Source organism: Halichoeres trimaculatus, unplaced genomic scaffold (genome assembly GCF_033239565.1).
Source record: "Halichoeres trimaculatus isolate MK-OKI-2021-1 unplaced genomic scaffold, fHalTri1.1 fHalTri1_scaffold_2, whole genome shotgun sequence".
NCBI lineage: Eukaryota > Metazoa > Chordata > Actinopteri > Labriformes > Labridae > Halichoeres > Halichoeres trimaculatus.
The window spans coordinates 5,872,872-5,891,864 of record NW_027437180.1 but is presented as its reverse complement, the minus strand read 5'-3'; the positions used below and the strand labels follow the sequence as shown (position 1 = coordinate 5,891,864).

At 39.6% G+C, this 18,993-nt stretch overlaps 1 protein-coding gene across 1 annotated transcript; it reads right to left on the bottom strand.

Moving 5' to 3' along the window:
* Positions 1-511: 511 nt before the first annotated feature.
* On the bottom strand, positions 512-1,642 carry LOC141800859 (myeloid-associated differentiation marker homolog). Its single transcript, XM_074683694.1, has one exon. The coding sequence runs from the start codon at positions 1,640-1,642 to the stop codon at positions 737-739; it is 906 nt and encodes a 301-aa protein (XP_074539795.1). The 3' UTR covers positions 512-736.
* Between the last annotated feature and the right edge of the window lie 17,351 nt (positions 1,643-18,993).

The window sequence follows — 18,993 nt, the reverse complement described above, 5'->3', positions numbered from 1 at the left end:
AGATGACACTGCAGACATATTTGTAGACCATAATGTTTACAAACAGAAACATGATTAATCAAGTTATTGCTGTTTGGCTTCCACAACAAGCTCCACATTGTTATGTCAGTGGAGGAAGCTGTGTATTTACGAGTCAGTTAACCTGTCACACAGATCCCTGGTTCAGTGGTACAACAGTATGTATGTCAAAGTTAACTGCACCATAAATGTCACATGATGTTTTACAGTTGGACCAATCTCCTTTTGTGGGACTCAAATAACAAAAAAAAAAAAAAACATGATCATCATTGTTAGATGTTTCATACTTATTTTGATGTTTGTTTTATTTTCAAATGTCACTGTATTTGATTTTTAATTCAGCAGTACATAGGTGTAGAGGAGCAGTTTGATCAGATACCAGTAGTTTACGTTTTAAAAACATCCATTCATTGGGTGCCAGTTTAGTTCAGCATATTTAAATTGCACATATGTCACATGTTCAGAGGCCACTGTCTTTGAGGAGGTGGCCCACAGTCCAACTCCATGTTGAACGTCATTCCCCTCTCTGTCCCTGTTTCCTGGTCCATCCAAAGCCCTATCCTCTCAAAGAAGCCCATAATATTAACTACAATAAGAAGAACAAATTTGATCTGTCTGACTTTTAAACTTTTAAACAAAATGACAATACAGTTTTATCTCTAAAGGGTTTCAGTACTTAACATGAGGAACTCAGATGCATTACTTTCGAAGAAGTGTTTCATGCGTGACCCCTGTCACACAGCAATTTAATGGAAAAGGCAAGGTCCACTGTGTAAGCTAAAAGTGTAACACTAGCAACCACTGTCTCCATAATGACCAGGCCTAAACTTTCATTCAGCACCTGTTGTCCCAGGTCTCTCAGCTGCAGTATTTTGGTAAAACAAATCACTGTGGCCACCATGTAGAGTAAAACTCCAATCAGACTGAAGCCAGCCAAGAATCTGTCGAAAGGGAGAAGACATCGTCCTGCAAGGTCCCCTACTATCACCACCAGTGTAGCTAGAGACATGAAGACGCAGACTCCATATGACACACTTGTGACCCAGATTTGCCAGATATTAAGTCCACTCTGCGGTCTGAGGACCACCTCCACAACCAGGGGAACCATCTGACAGCCTCCCCACAGCTGGATTGTCTTCAGGATACCAGGCAGACTGCCCATGTAGCCTCTTTGCTCGTGAACCTGGGTGCGAAGAACGTAGGACTCAGCGATGTAGGCCAGAAAGGTTAGGCAGGAGGTTACAGCAGCCGCCACAGGGCGCGGCGATACTGTCTTGTTATAAATGATGATCCAGTAGTAAAGCCCAGTGGCTGTGAGGTACATTAACATGCCCAAAACTGCTACAGTCATTGTTAGGTTCTTCCAGGATACTGGGACAAGGCTGTGGAACTGGATGACACTGAGAATGTGGATTAGAAGTGAAAGGACAAAGAAGAAGCACCAGGTGAACATGCAGAAGATTTTAAAAGTGTTGAAGTCGGGGTTCGATGCATTTTTGTTGAACTCAGAATCTCCAAGAGAGGCCACAAGACTGAGCGTGGTGCAGCCTGACAAGACCTCTACAGTCCGCACCAGAAACAGAGGACTGGTGAAGTCTTTGGCTTCCAGCACGATCACAGGCATCGTCACAGTGTTGAATCTGAGTAATCCAGAATCCAAGAAAGAAGATACCTTTATGAATCTGGGTCCTCAGTCCTTCTGATGATTTCTCCTACTAAATCCTTTCAGTTACAAGAAGTTGTCAGCCAGCTGTTCTCAAAACAAATACGTGATGTTGAGCTCAGATGATCAGTCCATAACAGTGAGCCGGCTAATCTTCGAGCAACCACCAGGTTTCATAAAAAACACCTGCTTCCTCTCTGCTCAGTTCAGCGGTACCTCATCTTGTTCACACACTGAATAAAACTTCAAAATAGTAACTCTTGGATTATGTTTTGTAGCACTGCTCCTGCAAAAGAGGCCTCGCCTACTTCCTTTTTGAGGTTGCAGCAGGGCTCTTTGTCTCAGAAGAGGTAGGTGCAAATGACCACAATAAAGTGCGTATGCAAACAAAAGTATCTCTCACACCTGTGATTCTCATGAAAAGTTGTTCCTCTTTTCTGATGTAACAGTAAACAAAAGTGGGAACAGATTCTCCCGCCTTTGGAGACATTACTCTGTCGAAGACGGCTTGCTCTCTTTGCCGCCAAGGTCACAGGTGGTGGTCTGAACACTCGTCACGTTTGAAACAGTCTGTGGAGCATCAGTATTAAGACTGGATTTGTTGTTAAATGTTGAAGACGATGAGTGAAGTGCAGCTCAGATGATCTGTTTTACCCTGAGGGGAGAAGAGGATGATATTATCAAAAGCTCCTTGTCTCTCGTTTCTTTTGACAACGCCAGGAAATATGTTTGAGTAGCAGGAATGGAAATGTGTGGTTGGATATCTGTGGGGGTGCCAGTCTCAAGCTGTGAAGCTTTGCACGAACATGCATGGGAAAGCCTTTGTCAATGACGTGTGTGTGTGTGTGTGTGTGTGTGTGTGTGTGTGTGTGTGTGTGTGTGTGTGTGTGTGTGTGTGTGTGTGTGTGTGTGTGTGTGTGTGTGTGTGTGTGTGTACATGCAGTCAAGCTCTAATAAAGTTTTCTGTGAATCATTTTTACAAATGCATAATACTGTGTATGCACATTTTTGCATGCAGGCAAGTTGCGTGTGTGTGTGTAACATACAGTATACATGTGTGTGTACTATATTTATACAGGCACATAGAAGCTTGAGATCTGAAGATCCCATCCGATCACTTTGCCTCTGTGTACCAGCACACCTGCTATCTGTTATAAATAGACGGTGGATACATCAATTCCCTGGTGTGACACAGCTTCACTTCAGAAACTTCTGTTTTGACAGAAGTGAGGAGACACACTCCACAAAGACAGACCTGAGCTGATCAACAGAGGAGGCCTGCCTCTACATGAAGGATGGCTGAAATATGTAGAATTGTGCATTATCTGTAACTCAAAGTACACACAACACCAGTATTTTTTTTATTCTCATTCTTTGGAAAAACATGCTCGAAGACTGGCTGAAAAAGGGCATCAGGAAAAGATTAGGGGTGAATGATCATGATCTAATGGAGCAAAACATCCTTCATTGCCCTTAATTAAATCAAGCAGGTAGACTACTATAAGTATAATCACAACAACATATTAATACAACAATAAACTTAATTTATAAAGTACCTATAAAAACTAGCTCTGCTAGATGGTGCTCTCTGCTTAGGCCGAGGACCCTAATAAATTGTTTGCAAAGTGCTTTGACTCATAAAAACATAGCAGAGAATTCAAGACTAGAATATCAGACGGAGGGAGGCGAGAGGTGACAAATATACCGATGAAAAAATAAAAGATTGAAAAAGAAAAAAAAAGAAAAAGGGGAAAAATGATGACATTACATCAGGTAAAAAAAGTAAAGGGTTCTGTGAGAGAGGTAAAAGAATAAAAACATAAAGTGATATGCTATAGTAATGCATGACACTAGTGCCCCTCTGAAGTATGAGGGGGAATCACATTGATTTTGGATCCAATGCATTTTATGAGTAAGAGTTGCCTGCAGTACTGGATGACCAGCAGCAGAGGGAGTTCATCCTCATGCCATGGCCGCTATATCAGGGGTCTGGGCATGAGAGAAAGATGAGGAGGGTTCAGGCTTGTGATTGACCACCAATTTAACGTTTGCATGAGTGAAAGTAAAACAGAAGAAAGCATTTTTTTTATTTTTTTTTTAATGGAAGGTAGAACCCCAGATGGTGTTCCTTCCTATCATTCACCATTACAACGGTATGTGCTTAAACACTCACGTCTCTGCTCTCCTCTGTAGTTATAACCTCTCACCTGGTTTTAAATGACACATCTCTGAGGTGACAGCTCTGGGGGGAATATATTCAAATGAAACAAAGGGACAAACCAAACACTGTTTGTGTGAAGGGGTGCTTGATGAAGGTGATGAATGTTGTCTGCAGGAAAAGGTATGACTTTGTCACCTGTCAGAGATGATGTGGCCGCTGCAAGTGTCAGAGGTGACAAGAGGTGACAACATATGTGTTAACCACAATAACTGCATGATCTACAAAAAAACAATATTGAATACAAACTATCCCTCAGTTCAGACAAGTAGTTCAACAAAATGTCTCTGGGTTTTTTTTTTGTAATTCATCTATTTTTTTTTCAATGTATTATTATTATTTTTAAGTGCACTAACATTTCTGACGTCATATTGAAAAAGATTTCACAGATGTGACCTAGCCAAAAGTGTTTAAGAGAGCTGCAGTAAAAAAAAAAAAGACAGCTGCAGAAACAAAACTAAACTTATAGCAAAAATAAAACCAAAAGCAGTTTTGACCCTTGTGTGGTGTTAATAGAGCTGTTATGTTATGAAAAGAGCCATTCACACGCTTGATGTGAACTGCTGTGTATTGCTTCAGGGTAGGATTTATAAGTATAAATATATTATTGTTAAGATTAAATTTAAAACAAGTTTTTTGTTGTTCTGGATTGCTCAGCAAAATTAACATGAAGTATTTCTGCGCAAAAAGATAAAAAATTGTGGTGATCCTGGTAGAGTTCTACCTCCCCCTGCTGCAGAGCATGGGCGGCGCTCTGTGATCACTCTCACTCTCCCTCACCTGCACAGCTGGAGCTCGTTGGGTTCATCAGGGACTGCATATAAGGACTGCTCAGACCTGCTTCCAGTGCCAGAGTATTGCAGCTACCACATTGGTGCACAGGCTGCTCCTTTCGAGTATTTTTCCCAAGTAAAGAAAGATATTCCTTGTTGAATCCCATTTAGTACTTACCTTGTGTTTTCTTGTTTTTTTCCAGTGCCTTCCCTGCTTCCTGCACCGCCACCCTGTTCACTCTGCTGAGCTCACTTACCTTATTTATCTCTGGATTTTGGATCACTGTCACGCTTTATCAAATAAAACCTGTTAATTTGCACTGACTGCCTCTCGTCTGCTATTGGGTCCAGAGACTACTTTCTCCTGAGTTGTAACAAAAAATACTGTTAATAATCATTTACAACTGAACTTTTTAGAAATGTCAATTATAACATAAGCTACAAACCTTTTTTTCAACTGGTGTTAATGGGCTTGAACAGAATACAAAAAGATCAACAAGAAAAATAAAAGACAAGTAAGTGATTTGTAACTTTAAAAGTGAGTAAGCATGATTTTTTTATTATTATTTCTTCAAAAAGGAAATGTCTTGGATTACTTCAGGTTGTTTGACTAATCCACAGTGTTTAGGTGAGCTTAAAGAACTATTAATTTTAAGTAGCAAAAGACATTTTAGTAATTTTTAACATATAACTGGTTCAGACGTGTTAAGACCCTTGCACAACTGACACATTGAGCCTGCTCAAAGTACTTCTATCAGTTTAAATAATTTAGTATCACATGTTGACAGAGGTGGAACCTGTGGTTCCAGTCAGTGTCTGTAAACCTGTCTCCATGTAGAGTAAAACAATGTCAGAAAAGGTAGGTTCACATCCACATCCGGCTGATATATCTTTGTGTATAGAGCTGTACTGGCTATCCTGGGTCTTAGACATTCAGTGTAGTTTGTGAAGTAAAGTGAGCAGGATTTCGAACCACGAGAGAAACAGAGAAAAAGGAGTCACATTCATGACGCTGCACAAACACAGTCTATTACAGTTTGGAGGTATGAGAGCAGAGCAGACATCTTCTGTACTTCAGTGTTGTTCAAAGAAAGAATTTTAGGTGATTTTGCATCCTGTGTGCCCAACATGACTGACTTTTAATTCTTTGTTGTTGTTGTTTGGATGTGAACGATTTGGTTATCACATATATTTTTCAGAAGAAATCCAACACTATGATACTGTTTCCTGATGTTGTGCATCTGCACAGCTGCAACTCTCACAGAGCAAATTTCCCCTGTGTGACACAGGAAGCTTCTCTTCAGGTGACGGTACTTTCTACTTTTACTCAGAACAGCTGAAGTCAGAAGGCTGAATGCAGTACTACTCTGTACTGGCTTCACTTCACTGGCTGCCTGTGACTTTGAGAGTTGATTTTAAGATTCTTGTGTTTGTTTTTAAATGTTGAAATGGTCTTGCCCTGCCTTACCTCTCTGAGCTTCTTCAGCCCTACTCGCCCTCTCGGTCCCTCAGGTGGGCCAACCAGCAGCTCCTGCAGGTACCAAGGGTCAGGAAGAAGCCCAGACAGGACAGGGCCTTCTTTGATGCTGGTCCCAGACTGTGGAACAGTCTTCCCCTGCACATTAGAGAGGTCCGCTTGCTGTCCACTTTTAAAAAGCGTCTTCAAACCCATTTTTATTCTTAACCTTTTAACCTCGGCGAGACATAGTTTCTTTGTCTGATCTTATTCCCTTTTATTTTCTTAGTATGTATCCTTTTATGCGTCTTTTTTTCTTTTTTCTTTTTCAATCGTTTTATTTTTATCTACCTGTACAGCACTTTGTACAGGTAGAGCTGTAGACCAGTACAGCTGTGGCTGTTTTTAAAAGTGCTTTATGAATAAAGTTGGTAAAGTGTGGTATGGCACTATCATATATTGATTTGATCAGCTTTTTAGAAAGAAATCAATGAATGATTCCATCCCAGTATTCTGATTCTGTAAATAACAACTGATTGATTTTATAAAAAAATCACACAGTTACACTTATTCCGTAATAAGACATACAGTATATCCATTTACTGATGAGGCCATACAAGGTGCAAACACACCCATCAGGGTCCACTTTTGACCATTTAATACACATGCGCCAAAAAGATAATGAATACAGCCCATGGGTGAACTTTTATTACTTTTATAAAAAAAGTTATTTCAATTCAGCCCCTTGAGGAAAACCCTTGAGTTTTAAAATTCAAAGACAACGTAGACAATTTAAACCAATTAAGGAACACATCCTGAATTTTCCAATGTAACAGATTATTTTTTTTATTTTGCCAATGTGTGTTGAGTGAGTATAATCAGCTCATATGAAATACTGATGTAAAATTGACTTTAATCTGTTGTCATGTGAGAACCAAGTTCTTCTAAAATCTTATATGAGTCCTTATAATAAGAACCTTGTTCCCTTGAGTCTCTATCTTTATTTTTCCATTATTATTACAGCATTTCTGCACTTTGAGCACAGCCCTGTGTTTTGCATGTTTATTTTTCCATCCAAAACTGCTTTGTCCATGTTTGGGGGTACTTGGTGGAAGAAAAAATATTTCACAGGGTTTGCATCACTTAATGAAGATTGAGAACCACTGCTCTAAACTAAACTGCTCTTAGGAGTGTGTAGCCCTGTGATAGGCTGACGAACTATCCAGGATGAACCCTGCTCTGTGCCCATTGGCTGCTAAGATTGGCTTCAGTTTCTTGTGACCCCTGTTGAATAAAGCCTTTCCCAGGGTGGAGATGTCCTAGTACTAAGGGAGGACTTCAGAATGAAATCATAAAAATCATAAAAGATCATAAAAAGGGTTTTCTCATTGGCATATGTTTACTGAGCTACCATTCAAAGACGCAAACAGCCCAGGAGATCCTGGTTCAGAAACAGTTCTGCTGTCCGCTTACAGCTCTAACTTGTCACCAACCCTTTCCCCTAAGATATAAGGTAAACAGGATAAATACAGTAATCTACATGGCTTATGTCTTTACATGTGGTGCCTTGGGGGGATATCTTTCTTGCACTCTGCTCTTTGTGGTGACTACTACCTGCCCCAGAACTTGAACTTGAACTTGACAACCAACCAGCTCCAGTCATGTCAGTTTATTATCCACTACTTTGCCTTTTACAGTAAACAGCCCAGTCATACAGCCATAACCTCTGCTCTGTCTGTATTTTATGACCTCCACCTGTTGTCTGTCTGTCCCACACACAGCTTGTTTGTCCTCACTGTCTCACCTCAGGTGAGCAAACACTTTTTTTTTTTTTTTTGCCTCAAGACAATCTTACTGTAATCGTCTTGTTTCCCAACCTGTCTGTTTGTTCTCACAGTCCTTACAAATGAAACAAAGCCTGTGCTTTGGTGGTGGAGTTTCCTCTGAAGATATTTGCTACCAAATGTAACTCACCTCAAACAGGCTCACTATATACAATCTTTATTTCTATAAGAAGCAAGCCCTGCCATCATCTTTTTGTGTGGTTCAATTTCGGCGGTGTAAGTCAAGGCAAGTTTATTTGTAGACAATTCATACACAAGGCATTTCATAGTGCTTTACAGCTAAAATAAAATAAAAACATTGCTTAAAATCATACCATTAAATATTGAAAAATGATTAATTACATTAAAAGAGGAAAGAGCAGATTAAATACTTTCAGTTGTTGTATGATAAGCGAAACAGAACTGTTTTCAGCTGTGATTTAAACCTTGTCATAGTTTAGGCCTGTCTCACATTTTCTGGAAGACTTTTCCAGATTTTAGGAGTATAAAACTGGAAAGCAGCCTCACTGTGCTTAGTCATGACTCTGGGCACCAGCAGGAGACCCCTCCCTGAGCTTCTCAGAGACTGAGTTAGTTCATATGGTTCCAGCATGTCCGAGATGTACTTTGGTGCTAGACCATGAAGGGACTTGTAAACAAGCAGAGCTGTTTTAAAGTCTATTCTCTGAGCCACAGGAAACCAGTGCAGAGACCCGAGCACTGGACTAATATGGTCGCATTTCCTGGTTCTGGTCTGGACCCGAGCAGCAGCGTTCTGGATGTACTGCAGCCGTCTTACAGCTCATTTTGAGAGTCCAGTGAGCAGGCCGTTACAGTAGTCTAACCTGCTGGAGACAAAGGCATGGATCAGTCTCTCTAAATCAGGTTTAGACACTATTCCTTTAATCTTGGCAATGTTTTTGAGATGGTAAAAAGCCGCTGATGTTTGTGATTTGATGTGGCTGTTAAAGTTCAGGTCTGAGTCCAATAACACCCCTAGATTTCTAACCTGGTTACTCACATTTAGAGAGAGTCTGAAGATGACTGATATAACTTTCTTGTTGTTTTTTTGGGCCACAGACAATGGTTTCCGTTTTATCTGAGTTCAGCGGGAGGAAATTGATCTGCACCCACACACTGATCTGTTTGACGCAGTGACAGAGTGAATCTACAGGCCCATGTTCGCCAGCCGTCATTGACATGTTGACCTGAGTGTCATCAGCATAGTTGTAGTAAAACACATTATAGCTGCTTATTAGCTGGCCTTATGGAAGCATGTACAAATTGAACAAAAGGGGTCCCAGGATTGAACCCTGGTGAACCCCACAGATCAGAGCCATTTGGTGTAATACAATCATATGGTTTTGAATAAACACTGAAGTAGCAGTGGCAGTGAGAGCCCAGTAAAGGGTTAAGGCTGATAGCTGTTATCATTTATTTTGTTTCCCTTACCCTTCAGAAGAAAAGTTTAAGTTTCTCCCCATGCTCATATTCAGAGTTCATAGAGATTTTACATTAATTTTTAAACCCTTGGGTCACCAAATAATTAAATTCCTTTAATAGATGAAGAATCAGAGGATCTTGGATAATTATCCATTTGTAGATGATAATGATTTTACAGACTGGTAAGTCTAATCTTGGTTTCTGTGATGTTTACATGTTTTTCATGTTTAGCCTATCAGAATTATAAATAATTTGTTTATCCTAGAGGGAATTTAGTCATATAGTCTCCCTTATACAGAATAAATGATCTATAGATTCAGAAATGTGAGCAAGAAGCTGAAGTATTTTTTGAAGATCAACCCACAGCTTTTGAATCCCTGAACCTATTGTAAAGAGGGTTTAGCAATGCTTCATGTAAGTGCAGTGAACTCTGGTTTCAGTGCCTCCTCACTTTGCTCTGACAGATTTCTGACCCTGAATTTGCTTTGATGAACACTTTGTTACACAAGTTTGATCCTCAAGACTCTTTCAGTGAGGCTTTGCGCCTTTGGGAGGCTTGTTTTCCTCCATCTGAGGCTCAAAATCCAAAATGTGATACTGAAGTCAATGGCACCATCTTCTGGACAGACATGGAGTGAGATGAATCAGGTGTCTGTGTTTTTTCACCATTCAGGCGTTCACATGAGCTATGAGCTTTTGTTCAATAACATAACAGGAACATCTCAGTTCAATAACATATGTGAAGGGAAAATGAAGGGGGGGGGGGGGGGGATAAAAAACCTTGCTTTTGTTCACTGGAGTACAGTTGTTAACCATATATTTTATTTATTTCTTCTGATTCTGTTTTATTTATTTATTTATTTATTTATTTATTTATTTATAAATGTATTCATTTATTATTATTATTATTATTATTATTATTATTATTATTATTATTATTATTATTATTATTATTATTATTATATGCTATTTTTTTAATTCAAAATATAGATGTATTTAAATTCTGGCCTGGAAGATAAATTATGCGTAGCTCATGTCTTCACCAATAGACTCCTTTTTTGTCTTTCTGGATAAAAAGTTATTCTTTCTACAACTGAGACATTTATAAAACTGATCAACCCAAACATAAACTTCTACAATACCTAAATTGCACCAATAACATTTGGGACATTTTCAAAATATCCACTTTGTAGTTTTTATTATTATTATCATTATTATTATTATTATTATTATTATTATTATTATTATTATTATTATTATTATTATTATTATTATTATTTGTTATTCATTTTTTGTGGCTCAGATGATGGGTCATAAAAGAAATTAGACATAGAAGTTGATATTTATGTTGTTTTTTTCTCAGAATTTTTTAAAAAAACACCTTCAATGACCCCCATGTTGGCTCTCCTACCTGTTGTTTTTCACAGAGCTGGTAGCCCACATTTTGATATGTTGTCCCATTTAGAGCACTGATAATACGGATTTGGTAATCTTTAAAACTGTGTATCTGGATCAGGGTGATCCAATCCAATGTTGCTTTTAAAAATGGGCAGAAAAATGAGACGAATTACCCGATCCTGGATAGCAAAAAAATATCGATTTCCAAAACTGGATAATTTTAATCTGGATAAAATTCTTTGAACAACTGGCCCCTTTAGACTGATTGATTAATAGCACTCAATCATTCTGACTCTTTATTTCAGGGTCTGACTTCTTGATATCTCGCTAAGTACGTTTTTTCCCCATTTCTACACACAGCAGCTCCAAAATTACATCAGACAACCAGATAAGATGGCAATAAAGAGTGGGGTTATGAGACTTCTTTGGCAAGAATGAGATTTTAACCTTGTATTATATGATAGATCTTGATAATGATATAACATGTTGGTTAAATGCTTAAATAGTTGTCTGACTGGAAAAAGACAAATGTGTGATGTTATTCCTTTCTTAGTGGTTAATACACAAAAAGATATCCTGCCGAAGCCACTTCAGTGTATCTACAAAAGTAAAAAGAGTGTAACAGTTTGAGTCTAACAGGGAAAAGTCATTAAATGAACTGACTCTTTACGGAAAAAGAATGTTGGATAAACTGTTATACAAGATTTTTGAGTTAACAGTGACTTGATGGTACTCATTACCCAGTCTCCCATCTATTGAAATGTCTTTGAGACTATTACTTTATTTGTAAGGAGCTGTTAAGGGTTCAGTGGTAAGACAACAGGAACGTGAACAACAAAAAAAAAAAACTGCAAAATGCATGCAATCCAACATTTCTGCATGCTGTTGCTTCAAAAGTAGGTCTGCTTCCTCTTGAGGTTGCAGCAGATCTTTCAGTCTCACTAGAGGTGAAGGTGCACACGACCACAATGAGAAGCAAATGCAACAAGCTCACTTTTGTTGTCTTTCATTTTTAAGAAATGCTGTTTCTTTTTCCTGTTCCGTAGTGACACAGCGCCACCTCCTGTCTTCTTTCTCCACTGCTCTGATCACACTTTTCATGGTGCACAAGACAAGAACGCTGTTAACACAGAGTTGGAAACTGTGATTAGAGTGTTTGCAGTGAGGCGTGACCTGCTGCTGTGGGTGCAGTTCTGCTTAGTTTTGGGTGTGGACCTGTTTCACCTTCCATGATGAGGAAGGAGAAGAAGCTGATATTGAGAGAAAAAATTGAGATGCATAAGAATTACTAATATAAGAGGATGCTTAAGCTTGCATAGTAAAATAATGTCTAATGACATAAATGCACTTTGCAGTTACGTTTCGATAGGGCATGCCAGACAAGTCCTCAGAGGAGCTGGACCAATCACTTTGCCTCTGTGAACCATCACACCTGCTCTCTGCTATAAATAGAAACACATCAATTCCCCCGGTGTCACACTGCTTCATTTCAGAAACTTCTGTTTTAACAGAAAAGAGGAGTAACACTTTATAACAGATAAGACCTGATAAACAGAAGAAACTTGCATAAGTAGAGAAGTGGCTGAAAAAATGCACTGAAAGTTATATTAATTTGAGAATTTCTGTTTGAGGCTCCATGATGATAAAGCTGAATTATGCAATTTTATATAATAGATATATAATAAAACATCCAGGGAGAAGTCCGCATCTTATAAGTATTTGGTTTAAAACAGAAGGCAATGCTGATAAAAATCAGTTTTTGTTATCATCTGATATCTCTAAACATGAATCTAGCGCCCCTCTGTGGTAGCCAAACAAACTGCATCTTTCAGACATCTCAATCCACACACATTGAGATCAGCCTGTGTGGTGCTGACAGAGCAGCAGCAGAGGGAGAACATCTTAATGAGATCACAGCTACAGGTATATGAACGTTTTCCTCATTTAATGTGATCAAAACATTTCTTTTTTTAAGTTGAATGAAGTCTTCATGATTAACATGAAATGACAAACAGCATGTGTGTGTTAAAGTGACCAAAATACATTTCATTTGAATAAAGTCAAGTCAGTGAAACAGCACAGGGATCTCAACAGTATGATGGACTTCAGGAGCTCACTTCAAAGCATAATCCTCTCATTATGGTAAAAAAATAAGTTAAAAATGAATATTATGTCGTTAAAGGTTTCTTTAAACTCAGACATTACTGGGTGATAGCTGATGAGGTCTGCTCTGTGTTAAATAATTTATTTAAAGAGACCCTCAAATCATTTTGTACAAATGATCACATTCATGATTATTTAACACAAATGTTAACGTCACCCTTCAAAATTAAAAGGAGTAGAAATACAAATATACAGCACATGTGACCCTTAGATGAACATAACTGGAAGTATTTCACTGTTTTTGTTGTGATCCCTGTGAATTAAGTCAAGTACTGGTGCCTTTTTCCCTCAATGTGACCAGAGATGACTGGGATGTGTTGGTGGAATTAAGGGGCAGAGAAGAGTTCGGCGTTTAGAATAGAATAGAATAGCATAGAAAATACTTTATTTATCCCCGAGGGGAAATTCAGGAGTCACCGCAGCATTTAAGAAAACAAAAGTAAGAAAGTGTATAGAAAGTGCAAAAAGGTCCATAAGAAATTAGATGACGACATCCCGTCCACCACTCTCCAGCCCAGCCAGTCTCCACCTCCACAGGGTCCAGGACTGAGCCTCCCCAGCAGTCTGTTCAGTCTCTGTCTCCTGGATCCTGTCTGCTCACAGCAGGCGAAGCTCCTCCAATGTGGGGCCGGCGTCCGAAGTCAGCTCCGTCAGCCACGTCCCTGAACAGCACGATGCCCCTTGGTTAGCACAGCTAGCTCGTCCATCCCCTGGGGCTAGATCCCACGTTCCCAACAACGATGGATGGAAGGACAGGTCCACGTTGTCACCTCCCAGCTCACACCCGAGAACCAGCACATTGTCCTCATCTCCTCCTCCTCAGCTCAAGGGAAATCATCAAGCCCTACACTAGTTAGCATTGACATGCTTCAGGCTGCTAACAGCTAATTTTGCATGTAAACAATGCAGCCATGGTTACATGTAGGATCTCCAGACAAACACAGGAGAAAAGAAGTAAAAAATATCGCAGAAGCCATAAAAAGTTTGGTGTCCGTGACCAACAATGAACCATACAAAGTGATGATCCACTCCAAATACAATTACGAAAAAGAGACGAAAAAAAATTACAAGAAACGGACAAAGACGAGAGAGCTGCTGCAACAGGCAGCTACTTGGGCAGCACCTAGCAACGCTAGGCGCTGCTAAACTTGCTAGTTTAGCAAAGACAACCACAGAGGTCTCTTTATAGAAACAAAACCAAGCAGCAGTCTTGGGTCTTAAAACATGAAGCCTATGTGGAAGTGCTAAAAAGCTGCAGTTCATTAAGTGTCCACTAGGGGCTGGCAGTAGAAGAACCAAAAACCACATACACACCCATTCAAAAATGTGATAATTAAAGCTGAAATGAAGCCTGATTCTTGGATTATTTTTTTATTTGTTAATATTTTTTTATAGTATTGCACTCATGAGTTTTGCAACTTTGGTGGCGTTTTTCGTACATTATTCTCATTATTTTCAAGAAACTGGACAATCAGGTTTTTTTTTTTTACCCCATTAGCAGAATTCATTTTTACTCTTTACAAGCAATTCAGTCATCATTTTTGTCTCTGAATATCCTGAAATATATTTTCTTTCTGAACTTGCCATGTTAATGTAGCTTACGAGAAGTCCAATGAGGTTAATGTTAATTAAAATAAAATAATTACATGCTTAAATTTCTTTCTTTTTTCCTTTTTTTTTCTCTGGTGTGTAGCTATCTGCTAAGAGGCTCAAGGCCCATCTCTTTACCTCGTCTTCTTGCAAGCTAGGCTGAGCTTCTGCAGTTCTGTATCAGAGACATATAGTTCTATGCAAGTCATACACAGCAGACACTAAACCACATTCTGACATTACACCTGAAAATCCAGGAAAAGCTAAAAACATTTTTTAAATACTACAGTAGTATTTTAGCACTATGCTACTTTAACATTTGTTCACTATAAAACACAAACCTGACTTTTAATAACTTCCTTATTCCTTGGTCTTTACTTCTCTGGAAAGAATAAACAAGAAGAACATGAAGCTTTGTGTATATCAATTGCACCACTGCATTATATTCAGAAGATTCATATGCAAAAAAATGCCCAATTCTTGGAGGCAAGCTCTAAAAAGTTGTTAAATTAGTTAATTATCTTACTTTACAGTGTGGAAATGATCCATGAAAAAAGTACATGACAAACTATTTAAGGGTCAGTGTGAGGAGGAAATGTCCAGGACATTTATGGATCAGCTTCTCGTGATGAACATGTTGAACTATCAACTTTTGGAAAAAACTGTCTCCAACTTTTAAAAACACAAATCAGAAAGCAGAGATCAGTTCCTGCAGTCACTGTGATGTCCACATCTCTGGAATTGTTTGTAGCTGACTTGACTTAAGTCCACATCTGCAAAACCCAGCAGGGACTGTGAGTGCTTTCAGAAAGTGTGACAGATGACTGCTGGGTATTTACTGGAAAGGACTTTCTCATGTTGAAGGCCTTCCATGTGTTTTCCTGTGATGCACTGACTCCCTGTGGATGTAATTAGATGAATGCACAAGAAAGACGTTAATCTAATGGTATAAATAAATCTCCACAAAACTGTATATATAAGAGCAAAAAATCTGTGATGATTGATTTGATCAGTGATCAGGAGCTGGATCATTTCACTTTGTATCAAACCACACCACAACTACAGATGATTCCAGCTTTGTTAAAGGAAGATAAGTTAGCTGTTCATGTTGAATGGATGTGTACCTGAAGCAGAAACATTTCTGTCCCGCTTGGTTTAATAGTGTCTACATGTGACTAGGGTTTTAAATAAAACCACAAAGCCATTGTTCCAAATGTCACATACAGGTCAAAAGAGCTGTAGATTTTATAATAAATGTTGAGTCTTTTTTTTTTTTTTTCTGTGAGCTTACTAACACTATCCAGCCACCTAAGCTTACATTATGGAAATTTGGTCACCCTGAGTACAGTTTGAGGAAGTAACACAGCAGAACCCCAACTTAGACCACAGATCCAGGGCGCCATGGACCACTGTGCCAGCCTGTACAATATTTTCAAGTCTAAAAACAACTGTGGTCTTCTGTTACACTGACACACAACTGAACTGTGCTGACATGTCTGGAGCATATAACGTTGGCATATAACTTATGGGCATAATATCCATGATGTCCATTGACCAGAACCAAATGCTCACTCAAGATGCACTCAATCAGCTCAGTGGCGAAATTAGTTTTTCATACAGTTATTTTTTTAATAGTAGGGTGTTTGTATTTTGCTGTACATCCAAATACAGCCTCAGGCAGACATAAGACAACCTGCATTTTTAGCACTTCTGCATCAGCTTCATTTAAAGGAGATTACCACTTGGTTGGAAGGTGAGGAAAAAAGTGGAGCAGAAAGTCCCCACTTTAGCTTCTGACCAAAAGGGGAAGAAAGAAGCACTGGAAAGAAAACAGCACCACCTCTGGCAGGGAGGCAAAACAACATTACATCCATCATATGTATGTCCAGCCATTTGCAAGAAAAATGGACCGCTTGTTCTAATGGTGAAAAAAAAAAAATCATTTAGCACTTAGCATTAGCCAGGTTAATTGCCCTAAAGAGCGTTAAACTTAACGGAGGTAGACCCCACCATTACAGGTGCTAACGGCAGAATAACACCGCCTGTTCGGCTGTTTATAGGTAGACATCATGCAAAGACAAGTATTGCAAAGACAGCAGATATGTATGATTGAGATAACCCTTTGGAAAAGTATGACCATGTGGAGCTATACATCAAATTTAGATTTAGGAGACACAACATTTTTCAGTTAACAGATAAGATAGGGATGCAATTGAAGTCTTCAAGCTTTGCTGCCGTCAGATTTACAAGTTTGATTCGCCCTTTGCTTTCGTACATCTAGGTTCTTCCACCATGTGAGGGGTGAATGTTGGATTTCATCAAACAATTGCTATAAGAGATATTCATCAAGGTACAGGGGGCTTGCTGCTGTGCTTGTGTAGTGCAGATGCTTTCATATTGCACATTTTATTTTTCAAGGTTTTCTACTGTGTGCTCAGAAACACCACACACATTTAGTCTGTTTATCGCCAAACTTTACTTTCTCTTTGTTAGCCATCTGAGCGACTCCCTGATAACAGCTGTTTGTATGTTCTTTGAATAAATTGTTAATTTCTTCTTCTTTCTTCTTCTTTCTTCGTTTCATATCTAGGCGCTGCCCAAGTAGCTGCCTGTTGCAGCAGCTCTCTCTTTGTCCGTTTCTTGTAATTTTTTCATCTCTTTTTCGTCATCTTTGTATTTGGAGCGGATAATCACTTTGTATGGCTCATTGTTGGTCATGGACACCAAACTTTTTGTAGCTTCAGTGATATTTTTACTACTTTTCTCCTGTGTTTGTCTGGAGATCCTACATGTAACCATGGCTGTATTGTTCACATGTAAAATTAGCTATTAGCAACCTGTAGCATGTCAATGCTAACTAGTGTAGGGCTTGATGATTTCCCTCGACTGAGGAGGAGGAGGTGAGGACGACGTGCTGGTTCTCAGGTGTGAGCTGGGAGGTGGCGACGTGGACCTGTCCTTCCATCCATCGTTGTTGGGAACGTGGGATCTAGTTTCGGTGGGATGGACGAGCTAGCTGTGCTAACCCAGCAGCAGAGGGGCTGCCGGAGGGCAGAGCGGCATCGTGCTGTTCACGGACGTGGCTGATGGAGCTGACATCGGACGCCGGCGCCACATTGGAGGAGCTTCACCTGCTGTGAGCAGACAGGATCCAGGAGACAGAGACTGAACAGACTGCTGGGGAGGCTCAGTCCTGGACCCTGTGGAGGTGGAGACTGGCTGGGCTGGAGAGTGGTGGACGGGCTGTCGTCACCTATTTTCTTGTGGACCTTTTTGCACTTTCTATACACTTTCTTACTTTTGTTTTCTTAAATGCTGCTGTGACTCCTGAATTTCTCAGGGATAAATAAAGTATTTTCTATTCTATTCTATTCTATTCTATTCTATTCTATTCTATTCTATTCTATTCTATTCTTCTTTTCTTGATCTTTCCTCGGTTGCACTGCTACCGCTTGCTAGGTTTATTGTTTTTTATGTGTTGTGTTAATGTGTGATTTAAATTTATTGATGGGGTGTTCCGTTCAGTTCCCCTTCATTATGACATAACCTGCACCTGTGTCTCTTTCATGATGTAATTAGTTAACTGCTTGATTATTTGCAGTCACGCATGTGACGCTGCTGCCAAACGGGTCGTTCCATAACAAAACGTTGGGACCAATGGTCCTGTTTGGACTAGACATGCATATGGGTCTAGATCTACAACCCTGATCCAGATCAGGGACCCTTTCATTCCAACTTTTTATTTAAGAATAGGATAAAAAGATTACTCTTCGTGTCTTCCGAGGAAATTCAAGCAAGTCTGAGAAATAATAAATCAACTGCAGATAGAGTGACATGTCTATCCAACCAGCTTTACATAACATTTCACCCTCACTCACATGAACATGCACTCATGCACGGCTCTGAAGGTGCCTTCTGACCATCAGACACAAGAGACACCTTAAAGTGAACCCAGAGATCTTTAGAGGACACCCCACTCTATCTCCTGAGACAGCCAGCTCAGATGGATATCTGGATATATTTCAGATAGATGGAAAGATACTGCTCTCATATTGAAGGATCTTTATGCGTAATGTGGGACAGCAGAAGGAACCACATCAAAGAGCTGAGATCTAGGCCCTTCTCCCCACTTCCCCCCTCGTCTGCTATCAAACAATGACCCCTTTACCAGCAGCCATTATTCAGAACCAGCCGCTCTCCCCAAACAGGTCATCTCAGTTCTTCAACTTGACAATCTCCTGCTGGTCCGGCTTATCCACACCCCATTCCTCTCTCCTTCCCTCACCCCTGGAAGAAAAGAGACAGAGATGAGGGGATTTGCCTCACACTAGGTAGCTGTTTTATGTGAAGCATATGAGAAGGGAGAGAAGAAAGGAGAGAGGTTTTTTGGTGAGGCTTGGCAAAGAGAGCCAGGAGCCCACTTGAGGAGCAGTGGGTCTTAGAGCTGG